Source organism: Rhinatrema bivittatum, chromosome 2, assembly GCF_901001135.1.
Source record: "Rhinatrema bivittatum chromosome 2, aRhiBiv1.1, whole genome shotgun sequence".
NCBI classification, from domain to species: domain Eukaryota; kingdom Metazoa; phylum Chordata; class Amphibia; order Gymnophiona; family Rhinatrematidae; genus Rhinatrema; species Rhinatrema bivittatum.
The window spans coordinates 9,601,211-9,626,057 of NC_042616.1; the positions used below are offsets into that span (position 1 = coordinate 9,601,211).

The 24,847-nt window shown below is 45.2% G+C and overlaps 1 protein-coding gene across 4 annotated transcripts; it reads left to right on the forward strand.

Annotated features, from left to right (window-relative positions):
- The first annotated feature begins 1,091 nt into the window (after positions 1-1,091).
- Positions 1,092-24,062, forward strand: LOC115083493 (oocyte zinc finger protein XlCOF6-like). Of its 4 annotated transcripts, none has more exons than XR_003854346.1 (2): positions 1,092-1,289; positions 18,793-18,928. XR_003854346.1 is itself a non-coding variant. In XM_029587348.1 (2 exons), exons 1-2 carry the CDS (start codon positions 11,054-11,056, stop codon positions 21,267-21,269), a joined length of 2,511 nt encoding a protein of 836 aa, XP_029443208.1. In that variant the 5' UTR covers positions 11,034-11,053; the 3' UTR covers positions 21,270-24,062. The 4 variants fall into 4 exon arrangements, 2 of the variants coding, with proteins under 2 accessions (XP_029443208.1, XP_029443209.1); XR_003854345.1 differs by lacking the exon at positions 18,793-18,928 and adding an exon at positions 10,961-11,019; XM_029587348.1 differs by lacking the exon at positions 1,092-1,289 and adding an exon at positions 11,034-11,087 and having other exon boundaries at positions 18,793-24,062.
- The last annotated feature ends 785 nt before the right edge of the window (positions 24,063-24,847 follow it).

Here is a 24,847-nt window from a genome sequence, read left to right on the forward strand (position 1 = left end):
GAAGGGGTCTGTTCTAAAATGATATCTCGCCAGCACAAACTACCTTCAAGACATCGGGTTGTTTAAAAACTTTTCTTCCCCTGTCGGTTCCGGCACGCGTGCCCAATCTGACAGTGCTTTAAATTTTGCAAATCTCTTAACTGCACTGGGCCTAAGAGACCTGCCTGTTTTACCGTTCAGTCAACCTTCATCAGGAGACCCTCCCGGTTCCTTATTCTTCTCAAGAAGGTTTCTTTTCTTACAAACATCAGGTGCCATGAAGCACTGTTTCCAGCGATGCTTTTAGGATCTACTCTGAACTTTACGCTGCCAGTTAAATTCTAAGAAGCTTTTTCACTCTCCAACCATTAAGATTTGAGAATTTTCCGGTCCCTTTGACGCAGCTTGATGCGAAACACGGGCGTGTGGGGGTCCTTTCGCATTTACACTATTGATTACTGTAAACTTAACTTCGTGCACATTATCTAGTGTGCATATGTAACATAAAAGTAATTGCTTGGTGTTAAATTGTTATTGTCCAGTACACTTTATGCCCCACATTTTCCTCTTGTGATTTATCTATATGTGTGTGTGTGTTTCACTCCGCCCTCCTCTTGTGCTACCATAAATCCTGTGCCAGAGACCCCCATGCCCCGAGTTATAATGTGGGCTCAGTTTGTAACTCCCCCTGCATTAGCAGAGCATTGGCTCAGATGTAGGATTCTCCTGCCAATAAAGTTATCGGAATCGGAATCTGCGCTCTCACCGGGCAGGGGGCGGGCGCTCAGCATCCAGACCCCTCCCTCTGCCGCTGATTGGTCAATCCTAAGAGCTGGCGTGAAGATCCCGCCCCTCTGCCACTGATTGGTCACAATCTTCCTGAGGGTGGGCAGAAGTGAGGATCCGCCCCTCTAGTTCTGATTGGTCAGAATCTTCTGGCGGTGAAGAGGAGGAGGAGTATCAGCTCCCTCTGCTTCCTGCTCTTGAGCCCGCCTAGCCCAAACCTCTCAGTCCTCGGAACTACACTTCCCACAATTCCCAGCATCCCTCACCACAGAGCTTTGTCCAGCAGATGCTCCTCTCACTTCCCGTTCCCTCTTTAGTGATGTCACTTCCTGCTGAAAGGATGCAGGGTTTACTGGGCTGGGAGTGCTGAGACCTGGCAACATTGGAAAGAAGGGGAACGGCTTGAGCCAGCAGAGGCCAAAGCTGCCCCCCGCCCCAGAGCTCGTGCAGAGAGGGAGCCAGGGCTGGAAATCCTGCTCTGGAGAAGGGGCAGGAGAATGGCTGCAGGGCTTTCTGCTCAGCAGGTAGGAGGGGGGCAGGGGATGCAGCCTGGGACTGATCCCATCCCCCACCCCAGGGACGGTGCAGGGAGGGAGCCAGGGCTGGAGATCCTGCTCTGGAGAAGGGGCAGGAGAATGGCTGCAGGGCTTTCTGCTCAGCAGGTAGGAGGGGGGCAGGGGATGCAGCCTGGGACTGATCCCATCCCCCACCCCAGGGACCGTGCAGGGAGGGAGCCGGGGCTGGAAATCCTGCTCTGGAGAAGGGGCAGGAGAATGGCTGCAGGGCTTTCTGCTCAGCAGGTAGGAGGGGGGGCAGGGGATGCAGCCTGGGACTGATCCCATCCCCCACCCCAGGGACCGTGCAGGGAGGGAGCCGGGGCTGGAAATCCTGCTCTGGAGAAGGGGCAGGAGAATGGCTGCAGGGCTTTCTGCTCAGCAGGTAGGAGGGGGGGCAGGGGATGCAGCCTGGGACTGATCCCATCCCCCACCCCAGGGACCGTGCAGGGAGGGAGCCGGGGCTGGAGATCCTGCTCTGGAGAAGGGGCAGGAGAATGGCTGCAGGGCTTTCTGCTCAGCAGGTAGGAGACTGGCAGCAGGGGGGCAGGGGATGCAGCCTGGGACTGATCCCATCCCCCACCCCAGGGAACGTGCAGGGAGGGAGCCGGGGCTGGAAATCCTGCTCTGGAGAAGGGGCAGGAGAATGGCCGCAGGGCTTTCTGCTCAGCAGGTAGGAGACTGGCAGCAGGGGGGCAGGGGATGCAGCCTGGGACTGTGCCCATCCCCCCACCTGTTTAATCCATTCCATGCAGCCCTTCAGGCTCTTCCTTTTTTTCGTCTCCTGCAGAGCAGCTGCTCCTCTGCTCTTAGTTTCTGCTTCCTGACATGTCTGACATATGGATAGTGAAAGTAACTATAAATGAGAGACTATGGCCCAGGACACAAAACTCTTTCTGCCCTGTTAGGAATATATTGTACCCTTGAATACTGTGCATAATTCTGGTTGCTGCAGCTCAAAAAAGATATAGTTGCGATGGAGAAGGTACAGAGAAGGGCGACCAAAATGATAAAGGGGATGGAATAATTCTCCTATGAGGAAAGGCTGAAGAGATTAGGGCTGTTCAGCTTGGAGAAGGGGGGATATGATAGAGGTCTTGAACGAGTAGATGTGAAGTGGTTATTCACACTTTCGGATAATACAAGGACTAGGGGCACGCCATGAAGTTAATAAGTAGTACATTTAAGACTAATTGGAGAAAATTCTTTTCCACATAGATAAGCAGCTGAATTAGCCATGCTGTCTGGGTACGTCCTCAGTGCCACTAGGTGACGGAGCTCGCTAAGATCACCAAAGTCTTTCAGTGAGGTGCTCCCTGTTGTATCTTCCCGCGTTTGCCTGAGGCTCCTCAGTCTGTTTTTTTCCGTGCGACTAATCGCATGCGGAGCTCTCCTCTTCTGAGAGAATTCTTAGTTGTGAGGTAAAAAAAAACCCATCAAAAACCACAGGAAAGGGCTATACCAGTCAGGATGCCTCGACCAGGATTTAAGTTCTGTGCCTGTGGCAAGATTATGTCGGTCACTGATGGCCCCAGATCTTGCTATATCTGCTTCGGTCTTGACCATGACCAGGCAAACTGTGGTGACTGCGGCCGTATGTCCCCAAGAGTGCAGCGCCAGTGAGCTACCTGGATTCAACAGTTAAAAGCAGGACCATCGGGCTCTTATGCCCCTTCTGAGGCCTCAACAAGATCCTCTCCAGCCCAAAGAGAAGGAAGAAGACCCCCCTCTCATCGACAGGCATCTTCTGTAGACCCCCCCAGGGTTAAAACACCCACCGCCGATGCCCCGTCAAAAATCGATGCAGAGCACAGGGGATGCATCGGTAACACCGTGACTGCATGCTGCACCTACGGCCATCTTTCCGGCTTTCATACAAAGCATCGACGCACCTCCGGAGACACAACGCATCGGCGCACCGAAGCAAAGAGAAAGCGTTGCAATCACATCCTGCCAATGCACCACCTATGCCATTGATGCACATTGGTGCAGATCCTATTACCACGACGCTACCGATGCAGCCGAAGCCTAAAAAGCATTCAATGGGTCATAAAAGACCTAGAAAACTGTCACCTCTACTAGTAGTAGATTCTGACCAAGATATCTCTCCGCCAAGGTTCTCCGGCAGCACGTCATCTTCATCAGAGGTGCTTTTGGGTCTTTCTACTGTCTCTCTACGATGTACTGATTCTCGTTTCCAAGACCCTCTTACTCGAAAAGTCGTACAACCTCCAGCAATTGTAACGCATCCCAGGGACCCAAACATTGATATACTACTGGCCGCCCTACCGCCTGTAGAAGCCCTGACGTGCACTCCTACTTCAGGATTAGCTTCACAAGCTATTTCCCAAATCACCACAATATTATCACAATTCTTACAATCAGTGGAGCAGACACATGAGCCACCACTACATATTCCACCCTTAATACCAGTGGTTCCAGAAGACCACTCTATCCTGGGTCCAGCTCCAAAGGACCAACCACAAAGGCCTCATTGCCAGTGGAAGATCTCCTAGACAGATTTTCCTCAGCAGACTTATCAACAGACTATCCCTCAGACCCAGCTGAGGTCCTGCCTGAACCCGCCTCTTCACCAGAAGATCTTATCTATTCCCAATTCTTGGAAAAGGTAGGGTTAATGCTAAATATAGAAACGAGGAAAATACCAAACCCCCGTCAAGAAATGTTAGGATCTTAAAATGTTTTATTTATTTTATTTATTTATTTATTTAACATTTTTCTATACCGAACTTCATGACAAGCGTCATATCAGGCCGGTTTACATCAAACTTAGGGGTTAACTCAGCAAAAAAAACCATATAACAAGAAGGCCGAAGCGCAGGTACAAATAACAGGGAAAGGAACTTGGAGGCTAGAATAGCCAGGAAATAAAGGACAGAAAAAACTGGAGAATGAACATGGATGAATATGCAGTTACTGGTTTGGACATTTAGTCTATTGAGCTAAATGAAAGCTCTGGTGCGATGTTAGGCTTGAGGGAAGGCTTGGACAAAAAGCCAAGTCTTGAGTTTTTTCCGGAAGGTAATCAGGCAGGGTTCCAGTCTTAGATCAGTCGGCAGGTTGTTCCAGATGACGGGGCCAGCTGTGGAAAGTGCCCGTTCTCTCGCGGAGGTTAGACAAGTGGATTTAGTTGGGGGAACTTGAAGGGTTCCTTTGTGTGCCGATCTGTTGGGTCTAGCCAATGTGTATAATTTGAGTGGTAACTGAAGGTCTAAAGGAAGTTGATTGTGTATGGATTTGTGGATAATAGTGAGTGCTTTGTGCAAAATTCTGTATTTAATAGGTAACCAGTGTAGGTTTCTAAGTATCGGGGTGATGTGAGATCTCCTGTTAGTGTTGGTTAATATCCTGGCTGCTGAGTTCTGGAGCATCTGTAGTGGTTTAATGGCAGAGATCGGGAGCCCTAGGAGAGTGTTGCAGTAGTCGGTTTTGGAGAATATCGTTGACTGAAGTACTGTTCTGAAGTCCTGGAGGTGGAGGAGGGGTTTGAGTCTTTTCATAACTTGTAGCTTAAAGAAACAATCCTTCGTAATATTGTTGATAGATTTTTTTAGGTTTAAATGGTTATCAATGGTGACTCCTAAATCTCTAACTTGATTGGTCTGAGGAATAGAGGTTGACTGATCGTGACTAGTAGAATGGTCTGAGGAGATGAGAAGGAATTCTGTTTTGGCTGCGTTGAGGACCAGGTTCAGGCTGGTGAGAAGGTGGTTGATGGACTTGAGGCAGTTTTCCCAGAAGGAGAGCGTTTTTGGAAGGGATTCTTTTATAGGGATCAGGATCTGAACGTCGTCAGCATATAAATAGTGAGTTAGGTTGAGGTTTGTGAGTAGCTGGCAGAGAGGCAGTAGGTAGATATTAAAGAGAGTGGGGGATAGAGAGGAGCCTTGGGGAACACCTAGGGTAGATTTGAAGATAGGAGATTCTTTATTGTTGATGGTGATCTTGGAGCTTCTGTTTTTGAGGAATGAGCTGAACCATTGGAGGGCGTGTCCAGATAAACCAATGTCTGAGAGACGATTGAGGAGGATGCTATGGTTCACGGTATCAAACGCTGCAGAGATGTCTAAGAGAACTAGCAGGAATGAAATCCCTTTGTCTAGGCCCATGAGGATGTGGTCTGTTAGCGAGATGAGGAGGGTTTCAGTGCTGGAGGACTTACGGAAGCCATACTGGGAGGGGTATAAAATTTTGTGTTCCTCCAGGTAGTCCGAAAGCTGTGTGTTCACCACCTTCTCGGTGAGTTTTGCTAGCAGCGGGAGGTTGGAAATGGGTCGGAAGTTGGAGAGCTCGTTAGTGTCTAGGCTGGGTTTCTTCAAGAGGGGTTTAATCGATGCTGTTTTGAGGTCATCCGGGTAAATTCCTTGGGCAAGGGAGCAGTTAATGATGTCGGCCAAAGATCTGGAGATGGTGCCTGGAATAAGGAGCAGAAGTTTTGTTGGGATGTGGTCCAATGGGTGGCTGGATGGTTTCAGCTTCTTGAGTGTTGATTCTATCTCCAACGGGGTGGTGGGCTCGAAGGACTCTAGTGTAGCACTAGGGGAGCCTGTGGTGGTGAGGTTTAGAGAAAGTGGTGTTGGTTTAGTAGGGAGAAGCGCTAGAGTGTTTGCAATTTTGTCTTGAAAGAAGAGTGCGAGTTCATTGGCTTTGGATTGAGCCTGATTGTCGGGAATGGAAGGAGCAGATGGTTTAGAAAGTTGAGATACATAGGAAAACAGGGCCCTGGCGTCATATTGAATATCGTGGATTCTGCTGGCGTAATAGTTTTTTTTTTGCTTGTAGGAGAGAAATCCTGTAAAGATGCATGATTCGTTTGTAATCGGACAACGTTGTGGAGTTGGGGGACTTCCGCCAAGAGCCTTCCTTATGTCGGAGGTCAGTCCCATTGAGCTCATTGCACTTCCACAACATTCTGTGCTAAATGCAGTAATGGAAAAGACATGGAATACCCCTCTCTCTACTCCACCGACATGGAGGAAAATAGACCTCAAATACCGCATGAGGGACTCCCCCCTTTACTCAGCAGTTCAATTCCCACATACTTCTATAGTAGTTGAATCTGTGATGCATAAAGCAAGGAAGTCAGGATTACACTCAAACACACCACCAGCTCGAGATGCAAGATCCCTGGATGACTTCGCAAAGAACGCGTTTCAATCCAGCATGCTAAATGCTAAGATCCAAAATCATCAATTTTTCATAGCACGATATCTGTTTGAAAATCTACAGGCTTTAAAGCCTCATTTACAGTAGGGGGTCTTCAGAGACCAACTTGCCTGCAGAATATCATAATATGGAAGAAGGTCTCAGACACCTCCTTCGCTCAGTTTGAGGGGTTTGAGATTTCCTCAAAAACGTCTGCGAACACTATAGTGGCGAGGAGGCTTGCATGGCTCAGATCCATGACAAATTAGCCAATCTTCCATGCTGACCTGACAATTTGTTTGGAGATAAGTTCACCGAAATGGTAACAAAGCTTAAGGAACAAAAGACACAGCAGTACTGTCACTAATCTCTTCTCACCAGCCTTCATCATCTAGGTGACAGTATTCTTCTTACAGGAAAACCACATATCCCAAAACGTACAAGGCTTATTCTTTTTACAGGCCTCCGCCCTATCAACCTACCAGACAGCAGCCTTACTGGCAGTAAGGACCGTGACAGCACCCCAGAGCCCCTCGCCAGTCCCGTCAACAAACTGATCCTCAACCCTCAAAGATCCTGCAAGGTTTTTAGAAATACTCTCACCACCGGCTCAGACATCTTTGGTAGGGGGCAGGTTGTCCAGGTTTCTCCCAGCCTGGGACAACATTACATCAGACCAATAGGTCCTGACTATAATAAAGGAGGGTTACTCCCTCAATTTCAAATCCTTTCCGACCTCCCACACTTAGTTCCTCAGAAACACCAGACTGCACATCGAGGACCTCTCCTTCGGGAAATCAAAATAATCCTCCAACAAAAGTGCATTCGGGAATTAACTTCCCCACAACTTCATCACGGGTTCTATTCACAATATTTCCTTATTCCCAAAAGTCAGGGCTACGTACAATCTTGGACCTACACTCACTCAACAAGTACCTTCACAAAGAAAAATTCAAAATGACTTCTCTCAAGTCCATTCTTCCCTTCCTTCAACCCAACGATTGGATGTGTTCACTGGACTTGAAGGATGCATATGCCCACATACCAATGCATCCTAACTCCTGCTGGTACCTATGGATTGTAAATGAGCGCTTGCCTATTACAAAAAACGCACCCATTCTCCCAACAGTGCATCACAACTCTTCCTCTCCTTCAATCCAAACGCGCCAGGACGTCCAGTATCAAAAAGAACATTTTCCTCCTGGATATCCAACTGTATACAATTCTGCTATCAAAAGCGTTCAGAACAACTATCTGCGATGCCCAAAGCGCATCAAGTCCGCGCAATGGCTGCTTCAGTTGCCCACCTCCAAGAGGTGCCTCTCATGGACATAGGTGAGGCAGCCACGTGGTCATCACTACATACCTTCACATCCCATTACTGTTTGGATAAACAAGCTGCGGATGATGCACACATGGGGCGGACTATTCTACAGAAAGGCACATACTCAAAAGGTAAAACACCTTCATAAGAACTGTCCGCCTCTACGTCACCGTATTGAGCAAAAAAAAAAAAGAGAGAGAAATGTACTCATAACAATAAGCTCAATTCGACAGTTGGGGACTCCCAGACAGCATGGCTAATTCAGCTGCTTATCTATGTGAAAAAAGCAGGTTTGCTTACTGTAAATGGTGTTTTCTGTAGATAGCAGATGAATTGGCCATGCTAACCCTCCCGCCTCCCCGGACAGTTCCGACATGGCATACTAATTTGCTTTGACATGGACTGAGGAGCCTCAGGCAAACGTGGGAAGATACAAGAGGGAGCACCTCACTGAAAGACTTTGGTGATCCTAGAGAGCTCCGCCACCTAGTGGAACGGAGGATGTACCCAGACAGCATGGCCAATTCATCTGCTATCTACGGAAAACACCGTTTACGGTAAGCAAACCTGATTTTTTCACTCAATGCACAATTAAGCTCTGGAATTTGTTGCCAGAGGATGTGGTGAGTGCAAAGGTTTGGATAAGTTCTTGGAGGAGAAGTCCATTAACGGCTATTGATCAAGTTGACTTAGGGAATAGCCACTGCTATTAATTGCATCAGTAGCATGGGATCTTCTTGGTGTTTGGGTAATTGCCAGGTTCTTGTGGCCTGGTTTGGCCTCTGTTGGAAACAGGATGCTGGGCTTGATGGACCCTTGGTCTGACCCAGTATGGCATGTTCTTATGTTCTTAGTGAGCTTTCCTGGTGTAATAAAACCTGATGTTCAGGGAAATGCTTTGTTACAGCTTAGGTTTTATAACATAGTAATGATAGTAGAAAAAGGCCAAATGGTGCATCCAGTCTGCCCAGCAAGTTTTTTTTATGGTAGTATCTGCTGCTCCATGTAGTTACCCTCATGTTTGTGATAAGGGTAGTAACTGCCACGCAATGCTAACCACCCCCAAGCCTTATGTTAAGGGTGGCAATATTTACAATCAAAACAAAGCAATTGTCAAACCTATAACAAAATTACTGCTAACAACAGTTTTACAGGGCGAGCAGCCTTATTATTCACTGATTTATCCAGGCGGCGACATTTGATATTCTGTGCCTCTGATATTAGAGAATCTTCTCACTTGCAGACCCTGAGGGCCACAGAGGAATCAGGGGAACAAGTCTGGCATTTCCTGGGGAGAGAGATCATGGCATTCCCTTTTACAATAAGGATCTGAAAAGGGATGATCTGTGAGGCGATTAAATCTGCAGATGGCACAAAATTATTCAAGTTAGTTAAACGCAGAGTGTGAGCCCTTGCAGGAGGATCTTGCCAGATTCGGGAACTCTCCGTCTCAGTGGCAGATGAAATTTTACATGGACACGTGCAAAGTGATGAGAGAGGGAAAAGTAATCCCAACTAAGGGTTGGGTTCTGTATCAAGAGTCACCACCCAGGAAAAGGATCTTGGAGTCATTGTTGACAATACGTTGAAATCCTCACCTTATGTGCAGCTGTGGTCAATAATGAAATAAAATGTTAGGAATTGTACTGAAAGGAATAAAGAGCAAAACTGCGATCCTGATGTTTCTTCTTAGATGTATGGTGCAACCACACGTTGAGTGCCGTGTGCAGTTCTGCTTCCCCCATCTCTAGAAAGATGCAGCAGAACTAGACAAGGTACAGAGAAAGGCGACAATAACGATTACGGTGATGGAAGAGCTTCCTCATGAAGGAAGGATAAACGGGTTAGGGGTCTCCTGCACGGAGAGGAGATGACTGAGAGGGGAAATGATGCATTTTATAAAATCATGAGGGGAGTGGGACAGGTAACTAAAGGACAGTTATTTGAAATGCCATAAAACGTACATATTAAAATCTTAAAATAAACGCAAGAAAATCTATCAGTCAATGCACAATTGAACTGTGGGATTTGTTGCCTGATGTCGTGATTAATGTCAGGTGTCTAGATGGATTTAAAGAAGGTTGGACCAGTTACTGGAGGGCAGATGGGTTTGAGGATCAGCTTCTGGGGGTGAGTAACAGGGAAGGGATCTCCCCATTAGGATCTTCTGGTGTTGCCAGATTTGTAGGGGAATTAGCTCTGGGTGGTAAGAACGCTGGAATATGCAATCAGACTTGCAAATAATTCTTAGAGACTAGATAGTTATCTAAATAAATTAAGATTTCATTATAAGAACTACAAATAGTACAAATATAGCCCTAATCAGCTGCTGGCACGTGATTAGGCAGGAATATAGATATTTTACATTCAGTAGGCATCGTTGGAGATGGGATAGGTAACCAGAAAGCAAAGTTTGCTCCTTATTATTCTTGCAAGCAGTGCGTCAGGACTTGCTGGCAGTTGGCCAGGCTGCTTCTCGTGGATCAGATGGACGGGGAGGCCAGGGGGTCAGTCTGCACCCATGCTTGCTTTGTGATGATGGTGGCTCCTCCATAGTCTCACAGACTGGGATTGTTATATCTTTTCTCCCTGGATACAAGTGATGTATAGCCAGGTAGATGTACGCTGGGTTATTTCTCTGAACTTTTCCTCTTGGCCTTGTTGGTTGGAGATGCTCTGCCATTGTTGCGTCTTCACAATGGTCTGAGTCTCCGGTTGCTGTTGGTTCAGTGAATAAGGAAAGGTCTTTGTGAGTCCTTGGAGGTCTGCACATCTTACAATTCCTCTTTCACTGTTCTCAGCTCTTCAGCAGTTTTCCAGCTTCCTTTTCCATGTTTGTCAGTTCTGTAGTTAGCATGAGTTGTAACAAAAGTCCATCTCCAGCCAATAGAGTTGGACCTGGAATCTTATCCCTTGTGTTACTTACAAAATAATAATTGTCCCAGAACTACACAAAGCACAACACCGGGTCTTCCAAGTGACATGGATCCGACACTGTCAGAGGCAGGAGGCTGAGCTCATTGGAAGATTGATCTGACCCAGCATGGCCTCTCTTAGTTTCTTCAGATAAATATGAGAATAAATCCAGCTGAGCTCTAATGCACACTGAGCCCCTCCTCGTGTCTCTGAGTGTTTCTGGTTTGTGTTTCAGGTGCGGGTGACGTTTGATGACATCGCTGTCTCTTTCTCCCAGGAGGAGTGGGGGTATTTAGATGAAGGGCAGAAGGAGCTTTACAGGGAGGTGATGAAGGAGAATTATGAGACCCTGCTCTCCCTGGGTAAGGATTGCGTTATCTGCATTTTTAGCAGACCCAGGGGCTGATTTACTGTGACTTTATTCCAGTTTAGGAGTCCCAGATATAAAACCCTGCAATACCAACACATATACCATTGCTTTCCATGTAGGGAACTCCAAACATGACTTTATCTGCCTCACCGATCTCAGGTGGGCACATTGCACTACCGGAATAATATGACTCTTCATACTCAGCTCACTAATCTGACTCCCAATCAATTCACCTCCTCAACCATGAACACCAAAACCCCACCCATTTTCAAAGTACACCTTTCCACACCTTTTCCTATCTGTCAGACTTCTGTGTTCTTGGTATTAAACACCAGTCCACTCTGTTTTAACCAGTCCCCCACTGCTGATATACAGGCAGCATCCGATCCATAACGTTGTCTATTCTGTCCCAGTGGTGCTGCCCCCTGTATATCATCTGCATTAATATAGGAAACAAAATCGTGTAAACATTTAAATGAGGGGGTCACGTGATGCTCTGACAGAGTGAATAAACTTTCCCAAGGAAGCCATGTAAACATTTAAATGAAGGGGTCACGTGATGTATGACGTTCACCAAGATTATAGTGGTGGTGGCAGCAACACTGAGGAAGGAAGGAATCCGCGTGCACCCTTATCTAGACGATTGGCTGATCAGGGCGAAATCCCCAGAGGAAAGCCACCAGGCAACCAACAGAGTCAAAACTCTACTGGAGAGCCTTGGGTGGGTGGTCAACACAAACAAGAGCTGCCTGCAGCCCTCCCAATCTCTAGAATACTTGGTATTCCGGTTCGACACCAAACAAGACAAAGGTCATCCTGACATCGACAAGGAGATCAAAACTGATGACCCAGTTACGAACCCTGTTGAGCGAACAGCATGGGACTATCTACAAGTCCTCAGCCTCATGGCGTCCACACTAGAAGTAGTCCACACTAGAAGTAGTGCCATGGGCAAGAGCTGACATGAGTCCCCTACAACTCTAACTACTATCATGATGGAATCCACTGTTCCATTCCCACCATGGACATAAAAAAACTAGCTGACATAACCTCCCTCACTAGAGCAAAAATAATTAACCTATCACTTAGTGAAGGCCTAATGCTGGACTCTCTTAAAGGTGCTGTAATTAAACCAATACTGAAGAAAGAAAACAGTGACCCAAACATCTTGAGTAACTATAGACCTGTTTCAAACCTACCCATGCTTGCTAAATTAATAGAAAAAACGATACAAAAACAACTAGCCGAACATCTAGACAACAACAGCATACTTTACCCCTCACAACATGGCTTCAGAAAACACTGTAGCACTGAAACATTACTTATCTCTTTAACAGATAATGTACTACGTGGGTTTGACAGCGGGAAACACTACATCATATTACTAGACCTGTCAGCAGCATTTGACACGGTAAATCATAACATACTACTAAAAAGGCTAAAAGAAATAGAATGGTTCAGATCCTACCTAAACAATAGAATTTTTCAGGTACAGATAAAAAAACATTATATCAGACAAAATCAAGCTAAAAACTGGGGTCCCCCAGGGTTCAGCACTTTCGGCGACTCTATTTAATATTTACGTGCTGCCCCTATGCCACCTCTTGGCTGGTCTAGGTATTATACATTACATATATGCTGACGATATTCAGCTAATTTTACCAGTAGACGAAACAATTGAAAAAACGTTGAACCTAGCAATGTTGTACCTAGATATAATTAAACAACTACTAAGCCAAATGGAACTAGTAATTAATATTGAAAAAACAGAATTCATACACCTTGAACGAAAAACCCCTGAATTAATCCAGAATCCCATCAAACTTAAAAACGATCAGATAGTGGAACTAACCGAAAAAGCTCGAAACCTAGGAGTAATAATTGACAATGAAATCAACCTCAAACAACACATATCATTGAAAGTTAGAGAGGGCTACGCCAAACTAATGGTCCTTAGAAAACTAAAACCCCTATTAACCCAAGTACACTTTCAAACTGTTCTACAAGCGCTTATATTCGCTAGCACAGACTATTGTAACACACTCTTCCTTGGATTACCATATACAACACTAAGACCACTCCAAATCTTACAGAACTCTGCAGCCAGAATTCTAACTGCAAAAAGCAGAAGGGATCACATCACTCAAAACACTTGCGGAATTACACTGGCTGCCAATCGAACAAAGAGTACAATTTAAAACACTATGCACAATCCACAAGCTAATCAATGAAGAAAATACTGATTGGTTAAACACTGCATTACGACTACATGTTCCCCAAAGAAATCTCAGATCAGCAAATAAAGCTCTACTGACCATACCCTCTGTAAAGACAGCGAAACTGACACAAGTAAGGGAAAGAGCATTATCATTAGCTGGCCCAATATTATGGAACTCAATGCCACCCGAAATAAGATTGAGAGATTTAAAACTTTTCAAAAAAAAGCTTAAAACATGGCTTTTCAAAAAAGCTTTTCAAAGTGAGAATGGGGAATAGATAGTACTAAGAAACATGAAAAGGACTCATACACACAGGCAAACAAAAAGTCACCAGAGAACATATATGCGTTTTTTTATTTTTATCATATTAAGTTAAAGAATTACAGTATATCGCATGTATGGATAGTCCATAAAGTTAATTACAATACACATTACATATTGCATATAGTATTTGAATCATGTAACTGAACAATTTTGGCACCTACTATTTAAATTACAATCTATTTTAAATTTATTCATGTGCCTATTTGTAAACCGTTGTGATGGTATATCACTGAACGACGGTATAGAAAAGCTTTTAAATAAATAAATAAACTACACCGTAAGTCTACAGCTCCTGTATAGAGTTCGGGACCAACTACGATGGTGGCTACAAGAAGGCTATCTGAGCCAGGGAACGAGACTATCCTCACCAACCTGGATCCTGGATCCTGCTCAGCACGGATGCCAGCATATCCAGGATGGGGAGCACACTGCCAGGGGCTAACCACCCAAGGGCAATGGAACAAAGAAGAGGCGGGATGGAACATCAATCGCCTAGAAGCCCGGGCAGTCAGACTAGCCTGCTTACGGTTCGGTCAGAGTAGTGTCGGACAATGCCACAACAGTGGCCTACATCAACCGTCGGGGAGGAACCAGAAACCAACAGGTGTCTCTGGAAATGGAACCCCTAATGTCATGGGCGGAAGCGAATCTTCAAGAGATCTCGGCCGTCCACATCGCCGAGAAAGACAACGTCGCTGCGGATTACCTCAGCAGAGAAAGTCTAGACCCAGGAGAATGGAGGCTGTCGACCACAGCATTCCAATTGATAGTAAACCGTTGGGGAACACCAACCATGGACCTCCTGGCAAACCAGCCCAACGCCCAAGTGCCCAATTTCTTCAGCTGCAGGCGGGAACCCCAGTCCCAGGGGATCGATACCCTGGTACAGACCTGGCCACAGGAGACTCTGTTATACGCTTTCCCGCCGTGGCCCCTATTGGGCGCAATCATCCACAAGATAGAACACCACAGGGGACCAGTACTTCTAGTGGCCCCGGACTGACCAAGAAGACCGTGGTACGCAGACATGCGAAGACTGCTGACAAGGAGCCCCCTCCCACTACCTCCACACAGAGATCTGCTCCAACAGGGACCGATCCTGCATGAGGATCCAGCTCAATTCTCTCTTACGGTTTGGCCATTGAGAGGACTTGCCTGAGGAAGAACAGATATTTGGGGGCAGTAATTGACACCTACTCCGAGCACGCATGTTCTCCACATCCCTGACATACATAAGGATTTGGAGAGTATTTGAAGCCTAGTGCGAGGACCGCAACATCATACCACGCTCAGTCAAAATTCCTGCGATTTTGGAATTCCTGCAGAACGGCCTACAGAAGGGATTGTCTCTTAACTCCATCAAGGTACAGGCGGCCGCATTGTCATGCTACGGAGCCAAGAGCAAGAGCGGCAGCATAGCCTCTCACCCGGATGTTTCCCTCTTTCTGAAAGGAGTCAAGCAGATCCGACCACCCCTAAAGTGGCTGGTGCCTCTTTGGAACCTCAACCTAGTCCTAGATTTCCTAGCAGGAACCTCCTTCAGACCGCTCTGTGGCCTGTCTCTCCGACTATTAACATTGAAGACAGCCTTCCTGCTGGCAGTCTGTTCGGCCCGTCGTATATCCGAGCTACAAGCACTGTCCCGCCGGGAGCCGTTCCTCAAACTCACCCCAGGAACTATCCAGTTACGCACATTTCCGTGGTTCCTCCCCAAAATGGTGTCTCACTTCCATCTCAACCAAACCATCTCGCTACCATCGCCAGATGAACCTAAGAATTCGGAAGAGGTTTGAAGTCTACGCCATCTCAACGTCAGCAGACTCCTAATCCGATACCTGGAAAGGTCAGAATCCCTACGAAAGACGGACCATCTATTCGTCCTTCACAGCAGAAAGAAGCAAGGGGAAGCGGCCTCGTGAGCAACCATATCCCGCTTGCTTAAAGAAGTCATCAAGGTGGCCTACGTAGAAGCAGGCAAGACGCCGCCTCTACAAGTCAAGGCCCATTCTACTAGAGCCCAGGCAGTGTCCTGGGCAGAAACCAAGATGCTGTCACCTGCCGAGATCTGCAGGGCGGCGACATGGTCCTACATCCACACCTTTTCCAGGTTTTACCGCCTGGATGTTCAGGCTCGGGAGGACACAGCATTCGCAAGGGCAATACTAAGTGGGTCACGGACAGCCTTCTACCCGGTTCAGGAGTAGGGCTGTTCAGCTTGGAGAAGAGACGGCTGAGGGGGGGATATGATAGAGATCTTTAAGATTATGAGAGGTCTTGAACGAGTAGATGTGAATTGGTTATTTACACTTTTGAATAATAGAAGGACTAAGGGGCACTCCATGCTGAGTCCATCTGCTACACGCTAGGAAATGGAGAAATTACTTTCCTGATAATTTCGTTTTCCTTAGTGTAGACAGATGGACTCAGCATCCCACCCATGGCTGCCGTTACTCATGGAATTCTCGGGTGATTCACAGGTAAGCCATGTTTTCTTTCAGCTAGGACACCCATCCTACCGGGTGTCAACGTTTCTCGGTTGGGGGCACTGGCGGTCTCCAGTTATAACCAATTCAACCAGTTCAAATTAATTAAGTTAGCCAAGTTATAAAGTTAATCAAGTTATTCAAATTATTCAGTCACACATATATCCACAATGCTTTTCGAGGAGAATACTGAAGAGCTGCACTTCCTGCAGGGCTATATGTACTAGGGGCTGACGTCAGATTGAAATCTGATCCGTCTCCAACTGCTATCAGGAGTACACTATACCCATTGGTCCTGAGTCCATCTGTCTACACTAAGGAAAATGAAATTGTCAGGTAAGTAATTTCTCCATTATGGACTTCTCCTCCAAGAACTTATCCAAACCTTTATTCTACCCAGCCTCACAAACTGTCCTAACCACATCCTCCAGCAATGAATTCCAGAGCTTAATTATGCATTGAGTGAGAGAGAATTTTCTCTGATTTGTTTAAAATATGCTACTTTCCAACTTCATGGCATGCCCCTTAGTCCTTTTATTATCTGAAAGAGTAAATAATCGATTCACATTTACCCACTCTATTCCTCCCAGGACTTTATAGACCTCTTTCATATCAACCCTCAACCATCTCTTCTCCAAGCTAAACAGCCCTAACCTGTTTAGCCTTTCCTCATAAGAGAGCCGTTCTATTTCCTTTATCATTTTGATTGCTGAAAAGCAGAATCTAAAAATCTAAACAAATAAAATAAATAACTTCTCCAGTGCATCAACATCTTTTTTGAGATGTGGTGACTATAATTGCACATGGTATTCAAGATGCGGCCTCACTATGGAGTGAAATAGAGGCATTATGACATTTTCCTTTCATTCACCATTCCCTTCCTAATAATTCCTAACATTCTGTTTGCTTTTTTGACTGCTGCAGCACACTGAGCCGACGATTTTAAAGTATTATCCACTATGATGCCTAGATCTTTTTCTTGGGTAGTAGCTCCTAATATGGAACCTAACATCGTGTAACTACAGCAAGGGTTATTTTTCCCTATATGCATCACCTTGCACTTGTCCACAATAAATTTCATCTGCCATTTGGATGCCCAATCTTCCAGTCTTGCAAGGTCCTCCTGTAATGTATCACAGTCTGCTTGTGATTTAACTACTCTGAATAATTTTGTATCATCTGCAAATCTGATAACCTCACTCGTCGTATTCCTTTCCAGATCATTTATATGTATACCCCTTCTTCTCGTATAATCCATGTACTTTACTCTTTTTGTTCCTTATCCAGGTTTATAATGTTATGTTATAATGTACTTTTTCTCCACCTGTTATATGTAAACCGATGTGATGTTCTTCGAACGTCAGTATAAAAATGCTTCAAATAAATAAATAAAATATATTGAAATATATAGAAAAGTACCAGTCCAGTGATCTGGAAAGGAATATGATGAGTGAGGTTAAAATTTGCGGATGATACAAAATTATTCAGAGTAGTTAAATCACAAGCAGATTGTGATACATTACAGGAGGACCTTGTAAGACTGGAAGATTGGGCATCCAAATGGCAGATGAAATTTAATGTGGACAAGTGCAAGGTGTTGCACATAGAGAAAGATAACCCTTGCTGTAGTTACACAATGTTAGGTTCCATATTAGGAGTTACCACCCAGGAAAAAGATCTAGGTGTCATAGTGGATAATACTTTAAAATCGTCGGCTCAGTGTGCTGCAGCAGTCAAAAAAGCAAACAGAATGTTAGGAATTATTAGGAAGGAAATGGTTAATAAAAGGGAAAATGTCATAATGCCTCTATATCGCTCCATGGTGAGACCGCACCTTGAATTCTGTGTACAATTCTGGTCGCCGCATTTCAAAAAAGATATAGTTGCAATGGAGAAGGTACAGAGAAAGGCAACCAAAATGATAAAGGGGTTGGAACAGCTCCCCTATGAGGAAAGGCTGAAGAGGTTAGGGCTGTTCAGCTTGGAGAAGAGACGGCTGAGGGGGGGATATGATAGAGATCTTTAAGATTATGAGAGGTCTTGAACGAGTAGATGTGAATTGGTTATTTACACTTTTGAATAATAGAAGGACTAAGGGGCACTCCATGAAGTTAGCAAGTAGCACATTTAAGACTAATCGGAGAAAGTTATTTTTCACTCAATGCACAATAAAGCTCTGGAATTTGTTGCCAGAGTGGTTAGTGCAGATGGTGTAGTTGGGTTCAAAAAACGTTTGCATAAGTTCTTGGAGGAGAAGTCCATTAACTGCTATTAATCGAGTTTACTTAGGGAATAGCCACTGCTATTAATTGCATCAGTAGAATGGGATCTTCTTAGTGTTTGGGTAATTGCCAGGTTCTTATGGCCTGGTTTTGGCCTTTGTTGGAAACAGGATGCTGGGCTTGATGGACCCTTGGACTGACTCAGCATGGCAATTTCTTATGTTCTTATCTAATTAATGTTTGGGTTCTTGCCAAGTACTTGTATCCTGGATTGACCACTGTTAGAAACAGGATGCTGGGCTTGATGCATCCTCGATCTGACCCAGTATGGCAACATCTCATATTCTTGTTTTCTTATCCTGTGTAGTCAATGTGTGACTGAGAACCCTGGTCATGGGAAGCTTTCCTTACTCATTAATTCACAATTAATGTTTTATTTTTGTATCCAGCAGATGATGATGTCAGAGAGAAAGGAAAGAAGGAGGAGAATCGAGAAGAACATCCTAAAGAACTGGAAAAGATCACAAGACGATCAGAAAATGTCTGTAAGAATGTTTCCCAGAGGACTGAAAAGAGAAAAATTAGAAAAAGTATTCAGGAATCAGAGAAGAATCAGAGGGACCCTGCCGGAGACTCACAGGTTGGAGTCACTGAGTGTGAGAGAAGTGACAGGGAGCTCACAGACATCCCTGAGCACCAGAGACATCTGAAAGCTGATAGATACTTACAAAGTAATAACAGTGATCAAATGTCTTCTGACCTCTACCAGAGACAGCTGAGAGCAGAGAGACCTTTTCAAAGTAATAACCGTGATCACATGACATCTGATCTCCACCAGAGACAGCTAAGAGCAGAGAAACCCTTCCAAAGTAATAACAGTGATCAAATGGCTTCTGAATTCCACCAAAGACACCCGAGAGCAGGGAAACCCTTCCAAAGTAATAACAGTGATCAAATGACATCTGATCTCCACCAGAGACAGCTAAGAGCAGAGAAACCCTTCCAAAGTAATAACGATCAGTGGACTTCTTACCTCTATCAGAGATACCTGAAAGCAGAAATGAACTTCCAAAATACTATCAGTGATGAAATAACTTCTGGCGTCCACCAGAGACAACTGAAATCAGAGAGTCCCTTCCAAAATAATGACAGTGATCAAATGAATTCTGAGCTTGACCAGAGAGAGGGGAAAGTGAAGAAGCCCTTTGTGTGCGACACCTGTGGAAAATGCTCGGCAAGGAAATTACATTTAATATTGCATCAGAGAATCCACACAGGGGAGAGACCCTTTCCATGTGCTGAATGTGGAAAGTGCTTCAGGAGCAAATGTAATCTAACTACACATCAAATAACTCATGCTGAGGAGAAACCCTTTTCTTGTGATGAATGTGGGAAAAGTTTTAGACGCAAAACTAATTTAATAAGACACCAAGGTACCCACTCAGACGTAAAACCTTTTCAATGCTCTGATTGTGGAAAAAGATTTAATCGCAAAGAACGTCTAAAAATACATCAGAGAATCCACACAGGGGAGAAACCCTTTCCATGCATGGAATGCGGGAAACATTTTGCTCACAAGTCCTATCTAGTAATGCATCAGAGGTTCCATACAGGAGAGAGACCCTTTCCATGTACAGAATGTGAGAAAAGCTTTTGTTGCAAGAGAGACTTAGTAATCCATCAGGTAATCCATACCGGAGAGAGGCCATTTCTGTGCATGGAATGTGGGAAAAGGTTTGTTCGCATGATAGAACTAATAAGGCATCAGAGATATCATTCGGGAGAGAGACCTTTTCCATGTACAGAATGTGAGAAAAGCTTTTGTCGCAAGAGAGATCTAGTAATGCATCAGGTAATCCATACAGGAGAGAGGCCATTTCCATGTATGGAATGTGGGAAGAGATTTGCTCGCAAGAGAAATCTAATAATGCATGAGAGATCCCACACAGGGGACAGACCATTTTCATGTACTGAGTGTGAGAAAAGATTTTCTTATAAGGGAGAACTAGAAATTCATCAAAGAATCCATACTGGAGAGAGACCATTTCCGTGTATGCAATGTGGGAAACGTTTTGCTCGGAAGGGAAGCCTAATATTGCATGAGAGAACACACATGGGAGAGAAACCATTTCCATGTACTGAATGTGAGAAAAGCTTTTCTTGTAAGAGAGACTTAGGGGTGCATCAGAGAACCCATACAGGAGAGAGACCGTTTCCATGCATCCAATGTGGGAAAAGTTTTGTTCACAAGACACACCTAGTAAGGCATCAGAGAAACCATATGGTAGAGAATGCGTTTCCATGTACTGAATGCGGAAAACGTTTCAATCAAAAAGATACACTCACAGCACACCAGAGATCACACACAGGAGAGGGACTGTTTGTATGCACTCATTGTGGGAAATGTTTTAGCACGAAAAGTAATCTAACAGCACATCAAGGAAACAATATCAAAGTAAAACAATTGCAGTGCACTGAATGTAGAAAAAGCTTCATTTGGAAGAGAGGAGTTTTAGTTCACATTAGCATGCACACAGGTGAGAAACGCTTCTTATGCTTTGAATGTGGGAAAAGCTCATGTCATAAAACAACACTAAAAATACAGCAGAGAGCCCCAACGGTGGAGAGACCATTTTCATGTAGTGAGTGTGAGAAAAGCTTTTTTTGTAAGGGAGAACTAGAAATTCATAAGAGAACCCATACTGGAGAGAGACCATTTCCATGTGCGGAATGTGGGAAAAGATTTGCTCGCAAGGCAGGCCTATTAAAGCATGAGATAACACACATGGGAGAGAGATTATTTCCATGTACTGAATATGAGAAAAGCTCTTCTTGTAAGAGAGACCTAGTGGTGCATCAGAGAACCCATACAGGAGCTGGAAGCCAGATTAAAACGAGCCCCAAATTGGAAGTGTCCTGGCCCTGATTGTGTGGTAAACTTCGGGCTCAAATATTTCACATGTCAGGCGCCCCGGCCTTCGGGGAGTCGAGCTGGGCCCCCTCACTTGTGGGGGCAGGAAGCCCGCTCCAGCGTTCCCCTCCGCTGCTGCGTCCCAGCGCGGTTTTCTGCCATTGCGGCCTGCTCGTGGCACTCTCGACACCGGAGTGATCCCTGGGCCCCTAGCTGCGCGCCTGGGCTAGATTTAAAGGGCCAACAGAGGGAAAGTTCCCTGCGGCCCAGGATGATGATGTTAGGCAAGGCATGTATAAATGCGTGTTGTCTGTATCGTGTTCCTGTGGTTCTCCTGCCTCCTGCTCCAGCCCCAATCCTAGTTCCAGTTCCTGCTTCCGTCCAGCTCTCTCTCGTCCCTGCTTCCTTGGATTGATTTTCTGGCTCTGACCCTGCTTGTTTCCTGGTTTCTGTTTGTCCGCTGCCTGCCCTGACCTCTGCCTGGCCTCTACCTTGTTTAGCCTGCTGCCTGCCTCGACCCTTGGTACAACCGACCTGTCTCCTGACTGCCATCTGAGAGACCTGCACGTAAGTTCTGCTGGCTCTGGCACCCAGAGGCTCAACCCGTGGGGAACATGGGCTGGTATAGGTGAAGGTCCTGTTGGGTTCTCTCTCTCGGAACCACCTCCTGACGATGAGGACCATCAGGGCCTCCCCATGGTGCTGGCGGCAACAACCTCGTCTCAGCTCAAGGGTCCACCTCTCTCTTACAGCATCTCTCCATCAAGATCTGGCTAACAGGAAAAATCAATTGATCAGAAAGCCACAATTAAGACCACAATGGTTAAAAACAGGAAAAACAATTCTCTTTCCAACAATTTTCTTTCCTTCCCCAAAATCTATCAAACACTTACCTACTTGCCTGTGATATGTAAGGTGTTCACTGCAATCGATGCAGATAGAATATATCACCACATTGCTTCTAATAAAATCTTGGCAATAGAAGAGAAAGGAGCCTTTGGAACAAAAGATCAGCTGCTATTGAAACATTATGACCAGCTGTATGCATAATCAGAACCTCAGTATAGCATGGATTGATTATAGGAAGGCCATTGATAGCATCCCACACTCCTGGATAATAAATGGCCTTGCAATATACAAAGTGAATCTGGTACTGACTGAGTGCATCAAGTTCCCCATGAAAATGTGGCAGACTACACTGCACCTGAATTATGAGGATGGACAATCTGTCATTTCCGATATTAAAATCCAGCAGGGAATGTTACAGGGAGAATCCCATGTCACCGCTTTTGTTTAGTCCGACATTAAACTTGCTGAGTGCTCTCATTAACTCCTTGGGTTATGGAATTTGCCTTAATCTTAGAGCACCAAACCCCCACCAAAGATATCCCATTTACTGTTTGCCGATAATGTGAAACTCTATAGTTCTTGTGATGCTCATTTAGCAGAACAACTCTGTGGTGAAGTTTCTCAGACAACATCAGAATGACATTTGGCTTGGACAAATCTGCTAAGGAAATTTCCTGAAAGGAAAGTTGAGCAAAACTAAAAACATCTCCCTGACCACACATTGCAATATAAAGGAATTGGAGCAGGAGTGTGCATATAAATATCTAGGAGTAGAGGGAGGTGGAGAAATCCAGCATGAAGTGTTGCGAGAGAAGATCAGTAAAGAGTACTATAGAAGAGTGAAGCTTATTCCGAAGAGTGCTTTAACAGCACAAAATAAGACACAAGCTGTTAACCAGCTTGCAATTCCTGCATTATACAGTTTTGGAATAGGAGACTCGTCTCATAAACATCTTGAAGAATTGGACGTAAAAACAAGAAAGCTCCTCCATGCCCATCAGGTAATTTACAAGAACCAGTGCATGCCGAGATTGTACATCCCTAGAGCTGAAGGTGGAAATAGGTCTTATTGAAATTGATTACAACTATAGAGCTACCATAATAGACCTTCAGGCATACTTAATTGCATTAATGGACCCACATGCAAAAATAGTGCACAAGTGCATAAGAGAGCAACCATCCTCAATCTCGGTCCTTAAGCTAGGACAATCATTCTGACAAATAGAGGGAATGACTGAAAACCCATCCGTGCATGAAAGTAAAGCTACAGCGTGTGCAAAACAAGAGAAAGCAGAGTTGCTTACCTGTAACAGGTGTTCTCCAAGGGCAGCAGCATGTTAGTCCTCACATATGGGTGACATCAGATGGAGCCCCAACACAGAAAAGTTATGCCAAAGTTTCTAGAACTTTGACTTGGCACGCTGAGCATGCCCAGCATGCCCTATACCACACATCCACATAGGGTCCCTCTCCAATCTTATAACATAGAATTATATATAAATGAAAAAATAAGAGAAACCCAACTTTGTGGAGTAGCGGGGGGATTCATGAAGACTAGCATCCTGCTGTTCTTGGAGATCACCTGCTACAGGTAAGCAACTCTGCTTTCTCTGAGGACAAGAAGATTGGTATTGCTCACACATGGGTGCAATCCTAGCTACAACAGCTCCCCAACATAAAAGGGGACCAGCAGAGACACATCCAGGTGCCAGTGGGCACAACAACAATGGTGATGTTGGTAACAAATGGCGGAAACAGCCATAAATGACGGGCCCTAGATTCTGAAGGACAGATTGGCCAAACCTACTGTCATGTTGGCCATCCCTATTCAAGCAATAGTAAGATGTGAATGTGTGGAGAGAATGCCATGTCACAGCCTTGCAGATCTCCTCCACGGGAACTGCTTGCAACTGCATTGCTCTGACAGAATGAGCCTTGACATGACCTCCAAGATGCAGTCCCACCTGGGCATAACAGAAGGAAATGCAATCTGCTAGCCAATTAGTGTCTGTTTGGCAATGGCAACGCCCAACCTATTCCTATCAAATAAAAAATTGGGTGGACTGTCTATGAGCTTCTGTCTTCTCCAGATAGAAGGCTAAGGCGTGCCTGCAGTCCAAACTGTGCAGTGTTCATTCGCTTTGGTGTGAATGGAGCTTGGGAAAGAATGTTGGCAAGACGATGGACTAGTTAAGATGGAAGTCCGTCACCACCTTAGGCAGGAATTTAGGGTACATATGTGAGTCCACACTGTCATGATAAAACTTAGTGTAAGGTGGATAAATCACTAAGACCTAGAACTCACTGACCCTGTGCGTTGAGGTGACCGCCATCAAAAATATGACCTTCCAGTTCAGGTACTTATTTATTTATTTTACAACATTTATGAACATAAGAAATCAGTTGGTGAACATAAGAAATCAGTTGCTGAAATCCAACTGATTATGAATTGCTTTCCAGTTTTTACAATAAAAGCTTCCAAAGCGATGCACTTCAGGTCACAAGTGTGCAGTGGCTCTAAAGGAGCTTTCATCAGCTGAGCTAACACCACGTTGAAGTCCCAAGACACAGTGGGAGGCCTTAGGGGGAGGTTTCAATTGAAGCAGGCCCCGCATGAATTGTACAACTGTAGGCTGTACAGAGATGGGTGTACCATCTACACCTTGGTGGTATGTGCCAGTAGCACTGCGAGGAACTCTTAACAGAGTTGGTTTTTAAGCCAGCTTCTGATAGGTGAGGAAGGT

Coding starts and splice junctions, on each gene's coding strand:
- LOC115083493 (XM_029587348.1), top strand. CDS start 11,054: ATGAAGGAGAATTATGAGACCCTGCTCTCCCTGG. Junction 11,088..18,792: donor TGAGACCCTGCTCTCCCTGG/GTAAGGATTGCG, acceptor TTTTGTATCCAG/CAGATGATGATGTCAGAGAG.